We start from the raw sequence: 15,811 nt of genomic DNA on the forward strand, positions 1-15,811 counted from the left end.
CTAACAAAAAGTATCCCTTATATATCAGAATGAGAATCAAGAAGGTATCTTTTTTTTTTTTAAACAGATCCATGCTTCTTCGTTATTTAAGTTGTTCTGCTTTTAGTTTTTTTTCAACCTTGAAGTCCCAGATGTTGGTTATGATATTCCTGGGAGTTTTCACTTTGGGGTATTGGGAGGTGACTAGTAGATTCTATCTTCATTGTGCCCATTGGTTCTAATAGTTATAGGCAGGTAGTCTGATGACTCTATATTCCAGGTCAAAGGTTTTTGTCAGGTTATACCTTACATTTTCTGGTTTTAAAAATATTTTGTTTTTTCTGTTATCTTTTTGGGTCTATTTTTTGAAGTCTTATTTGAGTATGTTTTATACCTCTTAAACTAAGCCATTTATCCTTTCAATTCGTTCTCTAATTCACATTTCACTTATATTATCATTTTAAAACTTATTTCTTCCAGGGATTCCTTTAGAGTATTTGGCAAACTTGTGATTTTGAGACTTGGCTTGTAATGAGTTCCTTTTTAATCTGAGTTAACGTTTATAGCTCCATAGTATTATTATTGTTTTTTTTACTCATTTTTCTGGCCTGACTTTCTGAATTGAGCCTTTTGAGTCAGGGATAAACTCTGCACTTCTGAAAAGAATGGTGATGCCTTCTTTAGTACTGATCTGTATTGTCTGGGCAATCAGCCAAATTCTTTAAGAACCCTACAAACAGCTAAGCAATTAGGCACTTTACATGGGAAATTCAGGGTTGAATAGAGGAAAGGTACTTTGATCCAGGATGTGTCATCTCAGTCCTAATCCTACAGGTCTTTGACCTGAGTTAGAGATTAGAATAATACAAGCTACAGAATCCAGGCACTGTAGACCCTGGTCCTTACACTGGAGGTCTACGTACCACAAAAGATTTCCTAGTTAGATATCACCTCCAGTACTCATAGGCTTCTGGCTGTTTATGTGGACTTGTGCTGCCAATGTGCACGTACTGTAGTTTCTCCTTGGGTTTTTTGGTCATTTCTGTCTCATTCCCTTTTCTCATCCTTGCTACAGTAGTGAGATTAACTGTTCTGCCATCCTGACAAGTATTGTCCAGTGAGTATAAAAGATCTATGATGACTTTAGTGATGGAAGATTGTGCAAGTAATTAAAAAGCAAATGTGAATTATACATATAACAGGAGAAGTGAACTGTGGAACAAGTAAGAGGAGCTTTTCTGGGAATAACTGAAATCATACATTTAGTAATCATTCAAAAAACACCAATGTGCAGAGAACTACACTAGGTCCTGTGGGAAAAACAAATTTTAGAGAAGACAACCCCTGCCCTAATAAAACTTAATTGGATGTACTATGCAAATAAGGGGGCAAGTAGTTCTCCTTGGCAATGGAGAGCAGAAGTGCTATAAATTTTTTTGGAGGAATTGTAGAACCTGGCAGTGAGGGGCACTATCATATCATTCTGATGTTAGGTTGTCAGTTTTTTCACATGGTGTGGAATGTGTTTTCGTTATCCAGTAAGGTGAATTTCTCAGGACTCTAAATGGGGCTCAAGCCAAAAATCTGGTAAGTAAAAGGTAACCTGGCACTATGTACCACATGTAACATGACAACCTGGACCTCAGTTGCCAAGGAAATATATTTTATGACCAAACAGAACAGAGGGTTGAATTTCCCATCAAGATTAGTACTTATAGAAGATACAACTGGTCAGTGTTGTCTCACATTTGCTATTAGATGTCTTACATTTACTTAATCTCTTCTATTCAATTTTAAGCCTCTTTAATGTAACAATTGTTTTCCACTTCAATTTCTAAACTTGCAACAATGACTTGTACAAGGCGGGTACTCAATTTTAACTGAGTCAACTGAGGGTCTGGTAGTTAAACTAACAAAGTCAAGAAGCATGAGGCCATATTTAATTTATTTTCTCTTTTGGATTACAAATTTTAAGAAGTATTTAATATGTATTACACCTAAACTTTTTGGTTCTATTAGCAATTTTACCACGATATTTTCTTCTTAGCAATTAAAGAAACTAAGTGATACTACCATTTGGTGGGTTTTTTAGTTGGCAGCTCTTACCACTCTACCTTGCCTACAAGGCAATGTAGGCCATAAATTCATATGTATTTAATTTATCCACATGCTTACAGGAATTATTTCTTTTCTTGGATTTTGTACGAAGGAATGAAGTACTCATATGTACAAAGCTCTGGAGATACAAAGAGAAAAAAAAAGACAGTTCCTGCTCTCAAGGAGGGCACATTCTAATTGGTGGATACATGCAACACATGTTTGGGGAGGTGTGTTCAAATGCAAATCAGATTGAAAGGTCCCAATGAGATGGTAATGTCTCTTTTTAAATGTCACTTCCACTGATAAAAATACAGTTTTTGATGTTGAACCATTTGCCAGTGCTCTTCTTTCAAAGAGCACTCTTTTACTCTTTTTCTCAATCTTCAGGTTCTTAGGCTGTGTTTATCAGGGTCTAAGTGGAGCTGATGTACCCTGTTGACTTGAGTAGGCTGACTTGCTTGCCCTGTCAGTAGTTGTTGGTGGGAATGGTGGCAGTAAGGTTAGGGCTGGAATTTCAGGAGGACTACTGGTGTAAGGGGGTGCTGCCATTTCTAGGGCTTCTGTGGAATCTACATGTCGGTGGCAGCTGGCCAGCTGTTGGTGAAAGTGAGGAAGGGGAGAGCCTTTCTCCACAATTTCTCTCCTCAATAATCCCCAGTGCCTAGAGCATGGTGCCAGGCATGAAGTAGGTGTGTGCTGATTGATATTTCCACTTAAAATTAGGCTGCCAAACGCCCAATGCTGCCCTTGTATAGGTGCACTGAACAAACAGGTGTTAATGATACAGTCTAAACTAGGTATTAGTCTTGTGAGTTAGAGACATAATTCTTTTCCCATTGTAGTTTAACTCACAGACAATACTTTTTATTTTCCCTTCTTACTGAATCGTACTTGTATGGAAGGTTTGAACTGCAAATGACTTCAAAGAAACAGTAACTTGAGATGTTTCTGTGGTTATGTCAAAACTTATCTGTAGGTTCCCAGTAGGGGCTGAATGATCAGCTGGGGATGTTGTAAAGGTCCAGGTCAGACCAGATGAATTTAACTCTGAAGGCAGTGATTCTGTTACTCTAAGGGCCTATTTCCATTGAGCATTTAGAATATATTTTCTTTGTCAAATTTCCACAGGACTGAAATGCTCTAGTTACCAAAGGATGAAACATGACAATTCGGTATATGTAACATTGTTCCAAATGACTTTCAGAGAGTTTCCATTCATTTAACTGACAAAATTTTTTTACAAGCAATCTTTTGAAAAAATCAATTACTTCAAAATAGAGTTTCCTATTAGCAAAGACAATGGTCAGCTATACATATGCACACATTTACATAACCAAAATTACAGAGAAATAGGATCTTCAAAATAACACACTTTCCCCCTAATATGTTATAAACTACACCTTCAGAAAAAAGTTCTAGTAATTATCCCCAAAAATTGGCTGCTTCTAAGCTTGACTTAATGTTGTAGGTGTTTTCTCTCCTTTGCTTGGTATAAATATTTGCCTCTCCCTTCTGTAACCGTCGCCTCACTGTTGCTTTTTGTTGTTTGGTCAACTGACGTTTCACCTTCTGTTTCACCAGTTCCTGCAAACAAGAGGTAGCACATCATCAGCATTAAGGACAGCTGTATCTGGTAAGAGGTTCGAGTCACAGAAACAAATACTTAAAAACTTCTGCTCTAATTTTGCTCTTATCACATAAATTTGTTCAACAATTAAAAAGATTCAATAAAATCCAAACTGTCAATGACAGATTCTTAACAAAAACATTGCTTTTTAAAAAAAAGAAAAAAAGGGAACTACTCCAGCTTTCTTAATTTGATGAAATATTGCCACCTAGTGTTCATTAAAGGGGGAAAAATGGACATTTCTCCAAATGTCCCATTACGCTATTTTTGCCATTAGGACAAATTATGTAAAACAATTCCCTTATTTACTTCAGAAATCTCCTGTTCTGATGGTAGCAGGATACACAAAAAACCACGGATAATTTGGGGAAGGTATAGAATGGTCTCTTGTGGTAAGAGAAAACAGAATTAGCTCAACTCTAATTCTGATTCAAGTTACTTATTTCAATTGCACAAAGTAAGCTCAATGGGAACATTGCAATTGAATTTTCTTCCTTTTTCTGAAATCCTACAGAATTTATAATCTACTTCAGAACAGGACAATCTATATTTTCTCTTCTGCCTGTGGTGTCTAGTCTACTGAATTTAACTGAATTCTGAACTTATTGCAGGAACTTTAACTTATTTCATCTTTATATCTTCCACAATGGTAGGCTGTGTCCTGTACAAAATAGGTGGCTAATAAATGTTTGCCAAATTGAATTAATAAACACACATAGACTTGGATTGTTAGAAAATAATATTAAGAGATTTAAAAGGATTAGAAGGATCACTGTCATTGTTTGTGAACCTGGTTTTCCATATCTAAAGCATTTTATCTGGTTGGAGGATCTACTGTCACCCTTATCACCCATACGGGTGTGACAGGTTTCATGAAGTTTAGATCATTTTAAACAGGCCAGATTAAACCTCATTCTGGTATTGTCTATTTGCTTTATAACAGAAGACTACACGTGTATTTTGACAATCTGGTTGAAAGCTAAATTTTAAAACAGAGAGTTAGGCGGGGAAAAGAACATTGGACCAAGAATGAAGACAAAACTAGGTTTGATTCCTGTCTCCAACTTACTAGTCAGTCAAAAAAGTTACTTAATTAACTTTTCAATATATTTTGTTATGGAAGTAATATTGTAGCATCTACCTCACAGGAATATTGGAAGGATCAAATGATCTAACAGATGTAAAGTATTTTATAAATGTCTAAGTGCTACGCGTATATGCTCCAAAGATGCAGTCTGCTGTTGTGTGAGACTTCTCCATGTCCACGCAAAAATTTACAGTCTACCCAATGAACTGGTTGGACTGAAGTTTTTTTCACATAACTGTAGATATCAGTGAAGCATGTGTCCATCAACTGTCCTCTGGTTCGTGCAATAATATAACCTATTCACTGTTTGCCACTCCTACATTTCTGACATTCTTTCTACCACTTTGCCTCCGTAATTCTTCATTTATAAAGTGTCACCTCCTGTCTGCTCATATCTTGAACCTCCATACTATTCCATGACTTGAAGCCACATATCAACACAAGAATATTGGTGTTAAAAATATGGGCCTTTGTTTCCGGCAAGTCTGAGGTCATTAAATGCACTGTGCAATTTTCCAAAGGCAATCCAACTGACTTTTTATTCCCTGTTTATTTCTAGGCCAAAATTCCTGTCCATTTGCATTTTTAAACCACTAAATAGATGTACTGATGGATAATCAAACTTAAAATACCTAACAAATGTCCCAGGAAAAATACATTGCCTTTCCACAAATATCAGACCAGAATCAACGTATAGGGCAGCATAACTTTTAAAACCTCTTCACAAAATACTTTACATTTTTTCTTCATACTTTAAAAGTGAAAAATTAGTTCAATGAAAATTACAGAGTATGAAATCAAATTGTCTTCAATTCTGTGTACTGAATAATAGATGTTATTTACGCACAAATGAATCCTATGTTATTCCCAATATGAATGATCCCTTCTAGCAATGAAGCCTCTAACCTGTCCATGCCTGCCCATCTAATGTGACTCTAACCTATGTCTTCCTACAAATTCATCACAGGAGATCCACTGAATGTGTTGGGGCAACTTTTGAATTTCTCTTTGACACTGAGAGGCTATGAGGGGAATATAGGGCTATCTGCTGCATATCCCTCACTTGTGTCACTTTCCCAGCCCATCTCTTTTTGGATCATACTATTTTGAAGACTTCCTTTTCTTTACAAAACACTTCAGAACACATTATCTCAAATGATCTTTTCAGCAAACTCTGTGAGATATTATTATTCTACATTTGTAACTGTGATTCTAGTCGGTATTTGCAGAAAAGGCAATATATTTTTCTTGTACTGTTTCGTATTTTAAATTTGTTTGTCCATTAGGATATCAGTATGGGGTTTTTAAAATGTTGTGAGCGGACAGCAAGCAGACGAAAAATTGAGGCTTAGAAAGATTAAGGGACCTGTGTCCGAGGTGGATTCAAATTCAGCTCTTTCCTGACTGCAAATCTAGTATTTCTGCTCATTATCACACTTTATCTGTAGAATTAAGGCTATGAGATTACTAATTTGTTCCAAAGTATGAAAACAAATACACTACTATTCATCTTTTTGCTGTGGGTCTCATCTTATTAACTCACACTGCTGATTGTAACTGATCATTAAGAGCGGCCACAGCAAAAACCAAACAAAAAACCAACCAAAACCCAAATCATCACCCAGTGACTAAGTGATGATATAGAGATTCAAGTTATGGAATACCATGGAGATTCAGGATACGAATATACATGATGACCCTCTTTATCACCAGACGTGAAGACCACACTTAAAGCCTTTCTAACTTTGTAGGACCTGCCAGGCCTTGTACTCTATTAGCCAAACTTTCAAGAGCCCAAGATCACTTTCAGGAAGTAGTTAAGGCACCAAAGTAGGAGACAATTGAAAAATAAACAAAAACTTGAAAAAGATCTCTTCAGGAAAAAAATTCGGGGAAAACACTACTCCATTGAGCCTGAGTATTTCCCTTTTTTTCTTCAAACTGTTACAAAGTACACTTGCAACAGCTCATCATGAAAAATTGGTAAATGAATTAAAGATTACCTTAAAGGCCAATTCCAAATCCCTCCTTTTATACAGAAAATCATGCTTTTGATCATTAGGAGGACCATGCAAAAGTACTGGAGAATCTTGAAAGCCTACTTATATCATTTTCATAAACCATCTTTTACATATATCAAAATTTTAAAAAAATTATGCAGTAGTTCCAGTTGTGTGCTTGAGAGCTGGCATTGGAGCTAAGATAACTGAATTCGAAGTCCACCTATGAAACACCTGCTGTGTGAACCTGAGAACAAGTTAACTTAGTCTGTCTACCAGGAAAACTCTTTAAGAATAGATCCCTTACACCAATGAAAACAAAACATTTAAATTGCGGATCCGAGGGAAGGAAAAGGGGGGAACAGAAGAAACAAGCAACTTCTCTGAAACCTAAATTTCTCTATCTGTAAAATGGGGAAAATAACTCTTTTGCCTATTAAAGAATAAATGAAACTTCTGTAAAAGTGCAATATAAAAACTTAACTTATTATACAGATATTAGGTATTAATATGTTACTGTTAACAATGAAGCTATTTATATTGTAGGTATCTTTTGAATCTCCTGGCTAGACGATAAAATGAATGTAGGGACCATGTTTTACTCTCTGAAAAACTTATCATATCCATTGTAAGTAATTAGCAAACACTGAAAATGAGTTACCGGAGGAATTGTGGAGTAGCTTACAATACTGGCGGCAGAAGTAATACTCTCAGTTCTTGTTCTGTGGTGATTAATTTGTTCCATGTTTTCATCCCTAAAACAGAAATCAAATGTTACTGTATCAAGCAATAATTTAACTTTAATGTACAATTACAGTATAATTAAGCATATGAAAACCTAAAATCACCGTTTAAGTGTTTCTAACAATCCTTGAAATTCCAGTCAACAAGCTGAATGCTCCATAGATAAGAGACATAAATCTCTGCTCTGGCTTTGTCACCTGAGAATCTATCAACCTAAAGACTTCAGAAAGAATATTACTGTGGTAGAAAAACTGAAGGACTAAAATTAAAAAACAGTTTCTGATTTTGTAAACTGACACTTTGACACACATCCTCTTTTCATGAAAAGCTCATTAAGGCCCCCACTTGTTAAAATCTCTATAAATTAAGGATGTATGTCATCTGAAGTACTAATGATTTGAACTCTAATACTTGACCTCCTTCAAAGCTCTCACTTCTGTCTTGTTTCTTTTATTTAAATTCTTTTTCTAGGCGGGGTCAAGATGGCAGAGTAGAAAGGCACATACACTCTAGCCCTTCCCCCACAGCCCACAAAATTCCTGTAAAAATGACTCAACAAAGTCTAGAGCAGCAGAAGCCACAGAACAACAGAGCGAAAGAGGTTTCCAGCCAAAGGTAACCTGGAAGGCCCACAGGAAAGGTCTATCTCACGGGATGATGAGCAGAGCGCAGCACAGCCCTGGCCACATGGCACTGGGAGGAACAGGACCTGAACAGACCTCCAGGGCAGAGTCCCCAGCAGGGAGGGTCCCAGATACCTCAACCCACAAGAGACAAAGAAAGCTCCAAAGATCAGTGTGGGAGGGCTTGGCCAGCTGGGCTACAGGAAACGTGGTTCCTAAAGCAATAGCCCCAGGCGACAGCAGAGGCCACAGCAGCAGACTGTAGGCAGCTATAGTGGCTGCCCAGGAAGCAACCTGGGTCCATTGTCCAAGCAGCTCAGCTTAAAGCCTCTGGCGGTAAGGAGCAGCTAATCTAAACCTCAGCCCTGAGTGATGGCCCCTACCCAAAGCACTAGAAAATCAAGCGGCTGAGTCAAATCTCAGCCTTGAACATGGCACTGGGGAGAGGAGGGACAACAGGATTATCCTCTTGATAAAGGATTCAGAGGTCAAGTAACTGCTTGGGAAAATACCCCAAAAAGGGAAAAAAAATTAGACCACAGAAGGTTACTTTCTTGGTGAACAGGTGTCTCCTCCCATCCTTTCAGATAAGAAAGAACAAGGCATACCGTCACAGGAAGTCAAAGCCTCCAGTGTCTCCAAAGGGAACTTAAACTGGACTCAGGCAATAGAAGAGCTTGAAAAGCAAGTTAGCAGCTTGCTAAAGAAGAACCAAAAAAATGCTGAGGAAAATAACACCTTTACAAAGAGGCTAACTCAAAAAGCCAATGCGGAAAAGGAGGCTTTAAAAAGCAGAATTAGTTAAATGGAGGAGAAGGTTCAAAAGCTCAATGAACAACATAGTTCACTGAAAGAAAAATAAAATAAAAATTAAAGGATGAAGGAGGAAAATACTGAGAGGAGAAAGGGAGAAATGGAAAGGGGCAGGCTATAACTCATAAAAGAGATAAGAAAAATCTTGTTCAATGGAGAAGAAAAGGGAGAAGGGGAGAGGGGAAAAGTGAAGCTACTCTCTCCACATATGGCTTAACGAGGGAATAACATGCTCACTAAATTTGGTATGAAAATCTATCTTACACTATAGGAAAGTAGGGGAGTAGGAGACAAATGGGGTGAGGGGAATGATAGAAGGGAGGGCAAATGGGAGAAGGGAGTAACTAGAAATAAACACTTTTGGGAAGGGACAAAGTCAAATGAAGGAATAAAAAAATAAGGGGGGATAGAGTAAGATAGAGGGCAATATAGTTAGTATTACACAACATGATTATTAGGGAAGTCTTTTGCAAAAGGACACATATTTAGTCTGTATTGAATTGCTTGCCTTCTCAGTGGGGATGGGGAGGGAGGGAAGGAGAGAAGTTGGAATTCAAAGTATTAGAAATGAATGTTGAGAATTATTATTGCATATAACCAGGAAATAAGAAACACAGATAATGAGGTATAGAAATTTATCTTGCCCTACAAGAAAAGAGAGAAGATGGGGATAAGGGAAGGGTGGGATGTGATAGAAGGGAGGGCTCATTGAGGGAAGAGGTAATCAGAATGCAAGGTATTAGGGAGTGGGGGGAGGGGGAGACGGGGAGAAAAATTGGACATGTTACAAAGTGATGTAAAAGCAATTAGTATTAAAACAACTGACCGAATTAATTACTGAGACTAAATCAGAGACATCTTTAGTTTGGGGAAATGAATTTTAGTCTAAGCCTCCTAAAGGCAGGTAACTTCAGGTAAAATTTGGCACTGATGGAAAAGTTAAGGTTTTAATGGTAAATTTGATTTTATGATTGTTATTTAAGCAGGAACTAGAATAGGTATAGAAAGGCATGTAAGCCACTTAAGACTTGCCTCAAAAGATGTTCCTTAGCCAATGTGAGTAGTCATATCTGAAACCTGGTTTTTGGAACTTGCCATTTTTAGATGCTATGGGACTATTAAGTGACTGTTCTTCTGAGCCTAACTCCAGGTATGGATAGCAACAAAGGCAGTTTGAGCCTCCAATCCATGATGCCAGTAAGCCTGTGAGATGCTGGTATGAAATGCAAAAGGTGATCTCATGTGAAGGGTGGGAGAGCAGCTGTTCAGACTGGGCTGAGGTGGGATTCTCCTGACTCAATTTCTTCACTGACACTGACAATGCAAGTTGACAATCTACTCCTGCCTGGAACTGACATGAAGTTGGGGACATATTGTTTTCCTGCAATGTCCCCAATCTTAATGGCAATTTCCTATAGTCAAAAGGTTTGTAAGCTTAATACCAGATCTATTAAATTATAGATTGTTGGTAGGGGAACAGCCGAGGTCAAGTCTAAAATTAAGCTATTAGGCTTAGGATCTTAGATCAACAACAATAAGTTAGAGTCCTTTAATTCTTAGTAATACCATGGAGACAATTAGGTCAAGGGCTAGAGAAGGTAGCATACATAATTTATTATTTACGTCTCAGTTGGTTAATGTTAAAAAAAAAAATTCGTTTGTGGTCTATATTGTAAAATGCTTTAAGAGAAGTATCACCTGACCAAAAGTTGCAATTGTTTTATGTGACATGAACTGTGTTAAAAATGAAAAAAAAAAATTATTTTCTACTCAATGACACTATTTAACGATCTATAAAAATCGACTACTGGCACAATCTTCACCAACGCAACATAGAGTTCAAGGAAGCTGAGAGTAGAGTTAGAACTATTGTTAGAAAAACTGCAAAAACAACAACAAAAACACCAAAACACCTCCTCTGCCAAAACATCCATTTCTACAGATCAAGGTTGTGATATTTATAAAGCATTAATTCCTAATACTCATTTTTTCCCTGTCTGGATGGAGGGAATTTATTCAGTCACTGTCATATTGCTTCAAATAGAGGTTGTTATATCCTTAGAATGTATTTTTTGAAATATAAATACACATAAATCCATAATAATGTGACTATTATTAGATACACACACACACACACACGCACACACACACAATCTTTTTTTCTCTCCCCTTCTTCCTCCCTCCCAAATGATACTTCATCTTTACATTATTTTGAAGGCAGATACACTTGGGTCCTAAATCTGTAACACAGACTAATGAACAAGCATGAGTATTTACAAATGAATCACAATATAGATGTATGTAAAAAAAAAAAAATCAAACACAAAACCTTTTTCTTTCAATAGCTTGCAACTTATGACTGTTCAAGAGCACCTGTAAATTCTTTAGCAGTTACCATTATGCAAAACTAACAGAAGTTTGATAAACCATTTACTTAAAACCATTCAATAGGAGCTGCCTTGGATTAACAGATTAAGAGCAAAATAATAAAATTTAAGTTTTTAAAGACAAAAAGTAACAGATTGTGTGTTTCCATTTTACACATCAGGCTTTTTGAAAGACTATCATTTATGAGAAACAAGAAAAGGTATTGAACCAAAGATTAAAGGCAAGGTACAATCAATAGATATCTATACCTGAAAGGCCTGAGTTCTTTGTTTAATGCTGACAAGTTAACCAGATCAGGGCATTCATCTTCATATTCTTGACAATCAGTAGCAATTTCTCCTTGATGCATCTGATCTTCTTCGGTGATATTTTCAGAACTGTTTTCTTCTTCATGAAAATCAATAATCTCAGAATGCTTTATGCAACTTCTCTTCTTTCCTTCAACAATCTCTTCCTGAATTTCTTCTAATGAATGACTAAATTCAGTCATTTCAAAACACTGCGCACTATTCTTATCCTCACATAGCACATCTATATTCTTTTGTACTAGGTCTTCAGAAGGGTTCATTTTACAGTCATTATCTGATTTATCTATGAGGTTTCTTAGATTTTCCAACTGCGAAGTCTTTACCTTTTTTGTCAGCTCTTCAAGTGATGAAGGATATTCAGATCCTTCATGTATTTCAAGACTTTCATCATCAGGACCTAGTGGATGAAGTAGTTCATCATTTTCCTGCATTTCTTTTGTATATCCACTGGCAAAAATTTCTACATCAAGAGAGTCTTCCCTCCTAGGAAAAACAGCAATTTCAAACATTAAAACTCCTCAAAAAAAGTGTTAAGGTTTAATTTCACATGGTCTTGATGATTAATTTCTAATAGTTAATACGTTCAAAAAGGTTTTGGAATCACAAATGCAATATTTTATATTGGTTACGGAAAATTTTAGGAAAGATGGTTAGCTACTTAATTATTTTTTAATAGTTTAGTTTTATTTCTCCTCTGTGTAAGCAATAATCATTTCTGCTGGGGTCAGGGAAACGCTCCTGGTGCCTGAGCTCTGTGAAGCTCTGGAGAGAATTACAGGTCACATTTGGATTCTCTCACTGTTGGGGTGGGAGGAGGACACTTTGTGCTTACCTCTGATGCCTGGCTACGTCCACATACAATCACAGTTACTGACCCAGTTGCACTGTCATTTCCAATAACCAAATAGTTTACACAAATATGAGTCCCTTAACATGAGTAAAGTTCTTCCAGGAAGTTTCCCCAAGACCCTTCTGGGTTGGACCTAACTCAGGCTAGTCTCCCAGTAGTTTAGGTTTGATATAGAAACCAAATGATATGCTCCTCTCGGTCACACAGCAGTTAACAAAGAAGAGATTTGTTTGACCACAGCAGGAAGATACTAAATAAGGAGAGGTACTCTGGACACCCTGAGGTCATTCAAGTGAGTGCAGCTGAGGTGATCAGTCAAACATCAGCACACACCTGGGGTTCCCCCTAGTGGTCAGAAGTGATGTAAATAGCCTCAAGTTTTACCCTCTGGAGCTAAACAAATCTTGAGGATGGTCTCAGGATCTTTTAAAGAAAAACTACCCTAATCTGCATGGGGGTAGGAGTTGGGATATTGCTCCTACCACATCAATGTCTGATATTTTCCTCGGTTAGCTAAAAGTATTAAGGTTTGAGGCATAAATAAATCATACAAGCAGGGTTATATCAATTAAAAAAAAAAATCTAAACACTTCACAGAACTAACCTGATATCTCCAAAGGTTGGATAAAGTTCACTTTCATAACTGAAACGTCTTATGAAGAAATCTCGAATACATTTAACATCTCTGTCAAAATACCTGCAAAAGAACCATTCTGCATTATTTGAATTGCTCCTAATCCCACCTTTTCTTATCTGCCTGTACATACTGTTGCTCACTTATTCTAAAATGAGAAGATATATATATTTATTTAAAGACAGGGATAGGGACTGGATCTGTAATTTCATTGGTAAAGGAAACTACCAATGCAGGTCTGTCACTTTGGTCTTAGACAAGATAGAAAGCACGATTTGAACCTAGTTCTTCCTGTCTCCTGACTCACTACACCAAGTTGTTATCCAAAGATATTCTTTAAAATGAGGATATTATAATAGCTAATACTGTGATAATGCAGAACACTTAAGAGAAGCAAAATCAAATATTTTTATAATCAATCATGAGAAACAAATGCTGCTTAATATTTTACTGGGAAAACTGAGGGCATGCTTTGCAAGCTCTCTTCTCTCTTCATCTCAAAATCTACTGACATCATTACCAACTCTTTCCTTCTCTATTCTAGTCTCTGATAGTGATTACATTTTCTTCAGTCTTCTCCAGCATAGTTGCCCCTACTGTTCCATCTTTAACTACTGGTTCCTTCCCAATTGCCTTAGAGCACACCCAAGATTCCCAGCTTCTTTGTTCATTCAAGTTTATTTTATTAAAATCAAAGCACTACAACCTGCCGAAAACATACATAACAGTAACAAAGACTACTGTATTAGATGTAAGTGATTCCTCCATGAAGAAAGAAATCTGAAATCTGATTGGCTAGCATTACTCAAGAACAAGATCAACCAGTATGTGAATTGTGGCCCATTAATTTCACACCCACTGTTATAAAGATGAAAGCTAGGTATAATCAACTTGTAAAAAGACATTAAATATAAATTTACTCAATGTTACAAAATGTTTAAAAAATACTGACATGGTTATTTTACAGGAGTTAATTTTCAATCAGGAATTGGGTGGCTAAACTCATGGTGGTGCTTGTAATTCAAACAGCCAATGAGATCACTATTTGTCTCATTTATAATGAATGCAGGACACATACAAAAATGAATAAAACTTCAATTTCAACCTATAAACTTTTGGTTCACATGCAACAACTTATTTTTCTGAATGCATAATATTAATTTGTGGACTAGGCACTAGAAAAAGGAAGACCCTTCCCCTACTTCCCTGTCACACTAGCTTTATCATGGGATTTTGACTTGAAAGTTCAAGCTGTCTGATAAATAAGACTGAAATTCATCATCAGAGTAACTATTACTCATCCTTTTGACTGCAGACTCCCAGCTTTTAAAACTAATAACAAAAAGCCTTGTACTAAACCCCAATTTGTTAGATTGTCAATCAGTTAGATATCACTTTTTAAGTCCCTGTAATATGCCAGGTACTATACTAAGGGTTGGGTTTACAAAAGAGAACAAAAACACAGAAATGGTCTGTCTTCAAGGAGCTTATTTACTGATGGAGACATGCAAATGAACAGGTATATATAAGATAGAAAGTGGGAAGAAAAATAATCTCAGAGGGAAATGATCAAGTGGCTGAGAGTCAGGGGACCATAAAAGCCTCTTGTCAATGAAGGCAGGGATGTCAAGAGATGGAAGTGAGACAGCAATATGGAGGACAAGCAATGCAAAGGTAAAAAGAGGAGGTGGAGTGATGTGTGGGAGGAACATCAGGGAGGTCAGTGCTGACTGACCATAGCATACATGGAGGGAAGAAAAATGTGAGAAGATTGGAGAGGAAGAGGCCAAATTGTGAGGGGCTTTAAATGCTAAATGGAGGGCTTTATATTTGATCCTGGGGGAGTCAGTGGAGTTTACTGAAGAGTACCCTTCAGAAAAACCAGTTTGGTAGTAGGGATGGACTGGAATGAGTAGAGACTTGAGGCAGGGAGATCAATTACCAGGTTACGGCAATAATCATTAAGACAAAAGATGATGAGGGTATGAAATAGCATGGTGCCTATGGGAGCAGAGAGAAGGGGACATATGAGATATTGTAAAGGTAGAAACAAAAAGATTTGGGAATGGATTGGATGTGTGGAGTCAGCACAAGAGAGTCAAAAATGACACCTGACAGACTGGGAAGGTGGTGGTGTCTTCGACAGTGATATGGAAACCACAAAACCATGTGGAAAAGGGGAGAAAGTAACACAAACACTTAAGTTTAAGCCTCTGTCCTCAAGTAGATTACAAAGTAGCATAAGCATCATATGAATTGTATTTTAAGAGACTATCCATTTAAAGGAGAAATCACATCTATAGCTCTCCTTCCTTTCTCAGCCAAACTCCTAGAAAAATTTGCCTACACTTATTACCTCCACTGTCCTCTCCTTTCACTGCTCAACTCACTGCAATCTGGCTTCCAACCTCATCACTTAACTTAGTCTATTCCAAAGTTACCACTGATCTCTTAATTGCCAGATCTGATGGCCTTTACTTGGTCCTCAGCCTTCCACTGCTGTGTGGCACCTGATGCTGTGGACTATTCATTCAATCATTCCTCAGTATTCTTTCTTTTCTGGATTTTCATGAGATTCTTCTCTCTTGGTTTTCCTCTTACCTGACAGGACCTTCCCCCCCGCCCCCAACCCCCCAGACTTCTTTCTTAGCTCATTTT

General features: G+C 37.2%; 1 protein-coding gene across 1 annotated transcript in view; it reads right to left on the bottom strand.

The window, feature by feature from the left end:
• Nucleotides 1-1,905: 1,905 nt before the first annotated feature.
• The window catches only part of RIOK2 (RIO kinase 2), a 38,522-nt gene continuing 24,616 nt past the window's right edge, over nucleotides 1,906-15,811 (bottom strand). The window contains exons 7-10 of the mRNA XM_072597348.1: nucleotides 13,124-13,216; nucleotides 11,610-12,152; nucleotides 7,455-7,548; nucleotides 1,906-3,663 (exon numbers count right to left, since the gene is read on the bottom strand). Of these exons, the coding sequence (XP_072453449.1) occupies nucleotides 3,502-3,663; nucleotides 7,455-7,548; nucleotides 11,610-12,152; nucleotides 13,124-13,216 (892 nt within the window). The 3' untranslated portion in view covers nucleotides 1,906-3,501. The remainder of the gene's footprint in view (nucleotides 3,664-7,454; nucleotides 7,549-11,609; nucleotides 12,153-13,123; nucleotides 13,217-15,811) is intronic.

This window comes from Notamacropus eugenii, chromosome 3, assembly GCF_028372415.1.
Source record: "Notamacropus eugenii isolate mMacEug1 chromosome 3, mMacEug1.pri_v2, whole genome shotgun sequence".
In the NCBI taxonomy this organism is placed as follows: Eukaryota; Metazoa; Chordata; class Mammalia; order Diprotodontia; family Macropodidae; genus Notamacropus; species Notamacropus eugenii.